The sequence below is a fragment of the Rosa rugosa genome, chromosome 7, assembly GCF_958449725.1.
Source record: "Rosa rugosa chromosome 7, drRosRugo1.1, whole genome shotgun sequence".
NCBI classification, from domain to species: domain Eukaryota; kingdom Viridiplantae; phylum Streptophyta; class Magnoliopsida; order Rosales; family Rosaceae; genus Rosa; species Rosa rugosa.
The window spans coordinates 12,438,524-12,444,903 of NC_084826.1; the positions used below are offsets into that span (position 1 = coordinate 12,438,524).

The 6,380-nt window shown below is 41.1% G+C and overlaps 2 protein-coding genes across 2 annotated transcripts; both read left to right on the plus strand.

The window, feature by feature from the left end:
- LOC133722857 (zinc finger BED domain-containing protein RICESLEEPER 1-like) lies at positions 1–1,783 on the plus strand. Its single transcript, XM_062149719.1, has 4 exons — positions 1–605; positions 704–885; positions 973–1,044; positions 1,155–1,783. Exons 1-4 carry the CDS (start codon positions 1–3, stop codon positions 1,781–1,783), a joined length of 1,488 nt encoding a protein of 495 aa, XP_062005703.1.
- A 1,897-nt stretch (positions 1,784–3,680) lies between these two features.
- Positions 3,681–5,899, plus strand: LOC133721457 (cell number regulator 8). Its single transcript, XM_062148079.1, has 3 exons — positions 3,681–4,170; positions 4,950–5,155; positions 5,343–5,899. The coding sequence occupies exons 1-3, from the start codon at positions 3,870–3,872 to the stop codon at positions 5,574–5,576; spliced, it is 741 nt and encodes a 246-aa protein (XP_062004063.1). The 5' UTR covers positions 3,681–3,869; the 3' UTR covers positions 5,577–5,899.
- Positions 5,900–6,380: the final 481 nt, after the last annotated feature.

The following is a 6,380-nucleotide window of genomic DNA, read 5'->3' on the forward strand; positions in this document are numbered from 1 at the left end:
ATGGCCACTAATGATTCGAGGATGGGGAACGAAGTTGTGCCAGCATCTGAAGGAGAAGGAAAAGAAGAAAAGCAGCCTCCAACATCACAGAAGATGAAGAGAAAGCGGGTACAGAAGAAAAAAGTGAAGCCATTGAAGCCAAGTTCAAGGAGTTGGGTCTGGGAACACTTCGAAAAATTTGACAAGCTGATTTACAATACCGTTGATGGAAAGCAGGTAAAAGTTGGCCATGAAGTACGAGCTAAGTGTGTTTATTGCTTTACTGAACTTGCTGGTGATTCTAGTTTTAATGGCACTAGTACACTTAGTCGTCACATTGAGAAAGTATGCAAGAAGTATCCTCCTAGGATGGAATTAGACCAACATGTTTTAACTAGTGATCAAACAAAAAATGCATCTTTAGCTATGAGGAAATGGTGTCCTGATGCTTGTATAACAGCTTGTTGTAAGATGATTGTTATGGATGAGCTTCCATTTTCTCAAGTTGAGAAAGCTGGATTTAAGCATTTTTGTTCAGTGGTTGTGCCTCAGTGGACAATTCCTTGTAGGAAAGTAATTGTCAATAGGTTTTTTGAAATGTATGAAGCACAAAAAGAAAAACTAAGGTTAGAATTAGCTAATCACAGAGTCTCACTCACAACCGATACATGGACATCGGTTCAAAATGTGAATTACATGGTTGTGACGGACACTTTATTGATAGTGGCTGGAGAATGCACAAAAGAATTCTAAACTTTTGTGTCATTGCCAACCACCAAGGCACAAGCATAGGAAAACTTTTAGAAGCATGTTTGGTTCAGTGGAAGATTGATAAGGTTTTGACTGTGAGTGTGGATAATGCATCGGCGAATAAGGTGGCGATAGATTATTTGAGGAAGAAGATGGGCAATTGGGCTACTCCCCCTTTTTTGGGAGGCAAGCATTTGCATGTCAGATGCCTTGCTCATGTTTTAAACCTGATTGTGAGATCAGGTTTGACCATTTTAGATAGGTCGGTGGCTGCAATAAGAAATGCTGTGAAGTATGGCGGAGTTCTCCGTCGAGGTTGGATGATTTTAAGCAGCGTGTAGAAAAAGAAGTACCGGAAAGCAAGAAAATATCTTTGCTTGATGTTCCAACTAGATGGAACAGCACCTTTTTGATGTTAAATACAGCCCTAGAGTTAAGGAAGGGTTTTGAGATGATGGCAGAAGAAGAGGAGCAAAAATTCTATAGTTATTTCGATGAGGATGATGATATTGTTGAGGACAATGAAGAAGTTAGGGAAGAGGACAAGAACAAGAAGCGTAGGAAGAGGATTGGGCCACCAAATGACAGTGATTGGGAGAGGGCAGCAGTATTTGTGCAGTTTTTGAAGGTATTCTACAATGTAACCCTCAAGATCAGCGCAACGACAAAGCCCACTGCTCATATGGCATTTCATCAGATTGTGACTATAGAGGGAGAGATAGATTCTCTGTTTGTAAGGCCTGAAATGGCTGAGGGCAGCGAAGCAGAGAAAGTTTTGGTTAGTATGGCAGTGAAAATGAAGTCCAAATTCAAGAAGTACTTTGGTGCCCTTGAAGATTTAAATCAGCTCCTTCTAGTGGCGTTAGTTTTGGACCCTCGATACAAACTTAGAAACTTTGAACATGTGTTAGTGAAGTATCTAGATTATGATACATGCTCTATGAAGGAGAAGAGCAGGAAGCTCAAGGATCTTTTGGTGAGCTTGACAGATTTGTATGCAAGCTCCTCTACTTCCCAGAAAAAAAAAAAGCAACAAAGAACCTGTTCAAAGTAGTGGCTGCAGCTCCTCGACATCAAGAACAATGACAGGAAAGATGGCTGAAATGCTTGCTGATTGGGAGAAGGAGCTTCAAGACAGTTGTGAAGTGGTTGTTGAGAGTGAGGTGGATAGGTACCTCTTAGATCCTATTGAGTTGCCTCCAAAGAATGCTGAATTCAATTTATTGTTGTGGTGGAAGCTCAATGGTGGGAAATATCCAAACCTACAAGCTCTTGCAAGGGATGTTCTCGCAATTCAAGTATCGACAGTGGCATCAGAGAGCTGTTTTAGCACAGGGAAAACGGTTATTGATCCCTACCGGAGTTCATTGACTCCAAAATCTGTTGAAGCATTGATATGCTTGCAGAATTGGATCAAGGAGGAAGATGCATCTTCGATTGAATATTATCCGTCAATTGAAGAAATGGAATTTTATGAGCAAGCTGAGATAGGTACTGATGTAATGGTTTACATCTTTTTTAATTCTTTTCTTTGTTTTCAGTTTTTTCAATGTTTGTAATGTCATTAACTCTGTACATTTTTCCACAGAATTTGCAGACAAACAAAGTGCAGACAAGGCTGCAAAGGCATAAAAAAAAAATGCAAGAAAACTGCTGTGGCAGACCAAGGTTAGTGTTGAAAGTTTTTAAATTGCTGGTCATGTTTGTGAATTGCTGCAAGTCACGTTTTTGAGTTGCTACTGGTCATGTTCTTGAATTGCAGGGAACAATCCTTCTGTCCAAGCTCATTAAGGCTATATGCATCTTTCAATCACTGCTAGGATGGAACTGAAATGAAGCTGCTGGAGCTGGAGTGCTGGATCCATGTGAAGGAGCTGCCTCCTTGCTTAGTTGTTTATTTATGAACTTGTTTACTTTGTTTTTTTTTTTTTCAGAAATATGAACTTGTTTGGTTGTTTATTTGGAACTTGGAAGATTTGAAACTTGCTGGGATTTGTTGAGTTGTTATGTACTTATGTTGGAATTTGAAACTTGTTCAGCAGGTGGATTTATTCATTTGGTTTGCCTTGAATTGTGATGAATAATTTGCTTTGACATGTTCATCAGTGGTACTGATCTTGTGAAAATGTGAAATTTTGACAGAGCAGGGTGTTTTTTTTTTCCTCCCTTAATTAGCATGTTGGGCCCGAAAACCCGGCCCGTAAAAATCGGTCCGGGCCCAACTCGGTCCCAAAAATTAATAATCATTAATTGAGCCCGGCCCGCAGAAAAAGGGTCATAACCCGGGCCCACCAAATTTTACACGGGCTCGGCCCGATCCCAGCCCTAGAGGATTCTATAGCAGCCACCCCAAAGACGGCATACTTCCAACCCTAGCAGAGCTAACTCTAGTAGGTTTATAAATTGCTTTTTTCTCCCCACACAGATTTCTAAATACGGAGCAAATAGTATTATGGTCGTACGATTTCGTATTTAACAATGAACAACCGTAAATTATAGTAAGAAATAAGAAATGATAATAGCAAAAGTCAGTTCAAGGGCTTAAAAGATTTGATTTTTCCCATCTCTTTTTCCTTGTTACTTTTCTTGGGAAATGAAGCCTCTTTCTATTTTCCTATCATCTCAAAGAAAAAGTCTTGGGTAGGGGCTGCTACGTGGTGGGGCCGTGCGGCCCTCCAATCAAAATTCTCAAACTTTTCTCTCTCTTCCGAAACTGCCCCTGATTTTTAATATGCAATACCCAAAATACCCCCTACTTGGGGTATGATTGGCCCGCCCCACTGCCACGTGGTGCGGGTGCCGTACGTAAGACCTTCTCCATCTCAAATTCTCAACGGCAGCTAAAAAAACAGAGGATACGTACACGTGGCGGGATCCAAAGAGGCTGTTTGCGCCACAGGAGAGGAAAACGCGGTTTAAAAATAGAGGTGGGTGACGTGGCAGAGAGGAATGAAGACCGCGTCTTTGGATTCGTCAGTTCAACGACTCCAAGACGAATCCAAAAACAACCAAACCTCTCTCGCTTTTCTCTCCTCCTTCTCAATTCTTCCATTTTTAGGGTTTCCAATTTCGAATTCCGATTCCGATTTCGATTTCGATTTCTCTCTCTCTATCTCTAGGGTCTCTGATTTCGATCAACCATGGCGGGCAACAGGGAGAGCAATGTCCAGGAGGAATCGAGCCCTCTTCTGAGCCAGCAATTCCAGGAGCCTGAGAAGCCGTCCAAGGCCGCGCCGGCGGCTCAGACCGACGAGAAGCCTCCCGTTCAGATGGGGCAGGTCAACGGCGGCGGTAATGGATGCGGGTGGACCGCCGATGGGCTGCCGTTGACTCACGGCAGCGTGGTGGCCGGTGAGCCCATGGGCCGGAGCCAGTGGGACTCGGACCTTCTTGCCTGTCTTGGCCGCAACGATGAGTTCTGTAGCAGCGATCTTGAAGTTTGTGAGTTTTCTTTCCTCTTTTAGCTTTGGACTTGACTGGATCTTGGAGCAAATTACTATCTTGATTGCATTTTGGTATTGATAAATTAGTATCTTAATTGGAGCAAATGACTATCTGTGAGATAAGAATGCTTTGCAATTTGGCCGGATATCGGTTAATCTAGAGTTTTCAGTTGCAATATTGTTTGGATTGGATATCTCTGCGTTATCCTTCTTGATACAAAGGATGGAATTTTGGGATTTGTCTGGAAAAATTATGCATTTTGTAAATACTGTAATTCTGTAATGGACAAAAATGTATTTTTTTTGTATACTATTCTATATTGTGGCGCATTCACTATTGGTTGGATCGCAAACTTTTTTACTCAATTCATGGTTTTGGAAGATTTGAAATTGATTGTCTTCGAGTCTTAAGGGTATTGTGACTCTCTACTCTAGAAGATTGTTGGATTGTGGTTTACCAGCGTAAAAACAATATACGTTTGTATGATGACTAGATTTTAGAAAGTGTGTGATTAAAGAAATGACCTGTTTATTCTAGCTTTTACTTGTATAGAAACATGAAGTCGTAATGCAACAAAACCTCGTAGTCCAGGACTTTTCTATAATGGCACAAGATGATATGAAAATTGTGTACCTGGAATAGGAGTTGGATAGCTTGGTGGCTAATACTGGAAAATCAGTGTTTTTAGATTTTTTTTTTTGTAGTTATTCTTGTTCAGTTGTCATTACTACATGTTATCTACAATTTTCTTACTAATGGTCATGACATCTTTCTAGGCCTTCTTGGAAGTGTGGCTCCTTGTGTGCTGTATGGAACCAATGCCGAGAGACTTTCTTCTTCTACGGGGAGCTCGTTTGCATCTCACTGTTTGACTTACTCTGGTCTATATTTAATTGGAAATGCCTTCTTTGGTTGGAACTGCCTGGCACCATGGTTTGCAGCTCGTAACCGTACTGCTATGCGCCACAAGTTCAACCTCCAGGCAAGTTATATTTTCCCTTTTGTGTGTGTGTTTATATTCTTATAATGGAGGTTGCCCTGTATAACCTTGGCAAAGTCCATAATGTCTTCATCTGGCTCTTTTCCTTCACTTGCATAAATTATTTGAGGGGAACATCAAAGAGGAAACATTCTGAATGTGTGTGTATTTGGATTTTGGTGATGAACAGGGTGGCTGTGAAGCATTTCAAAGCTCTTGTGGGTGCTGCGGATCAATGGGAGATGAGGATCAGGAACAGTGTGAGGCCTTCTGTGATGTTGGGACTCATTTGTTCTGCCATTCATGTGCCCTTTGCCAGGAAGGTCGTGAGGTCCGTCGCAGGTTGCCTCATCCCGGTTTTAATGCTCAACCCGTTCTGGTTATGATTCCTCCTGGAGAGCAAGGCATGGGCCGTGAAGCTTGAGAGTGCCTTCCCAGGCATGAGACCCCCCCACTGTATATCTAAGTGTGCTTTAAAATCTAGAACTATGTTGACAGTGCATCCAGTCCTCTGAACTGCATCTTTTTACTTGGTTTTTCCCAATCGAGTATAAATAATATGAAGATGAAAGCATAGACGTTTGTGTGGTGTGCTATATTTACATGTAGTATTTAATATCTGTGAAATGTTATTGAAAGTGGAGAACCTCAGTTGGCTGCCTGGCTGTGAATTTGTTTACTCAACAAATACTTATTTTCCCATTGCCCCTTTCAATAAGATATACGTATTGTTACATTAAATAATCATTTTACCCTTTTGCTATTGGTTGGAAGCTGATAAGGTGATAGCTTTTTGGAACTATGTTTTATGAAAGTAGGGATGCTTAACATATTCTGCTGAACAGTATACATATAAAGATACATACGTGTGCTCTGGGGCACAAGTCATTCAGATGACACTAAAGATGTCATGCATTTGTGAAGTTCTATTGCAAGGTGAGACTAAAAAGGTATCAGATTAGTTGCCCAGTTACGACCCCCCCTCCCAACCGACCGCCTCTTTTATCTCTTTGTTTCCATCCTCCGCCGTTGTTCCAAACTCATTGGAGCAGCTCAGAAACATTCAGCAATAATTCTTAAGATAGATTTGCAAATCTGGTTTGTCATTTTAATTTTTAAATGACATTGAACTCATCCTCAGTCTATTCAAATTGCGGATTTTATTTGATTGCACCAGAGTAGGCCAAATTTATCAGTTTCAAGCATGAATTTTCAAGAGATTGAAGTT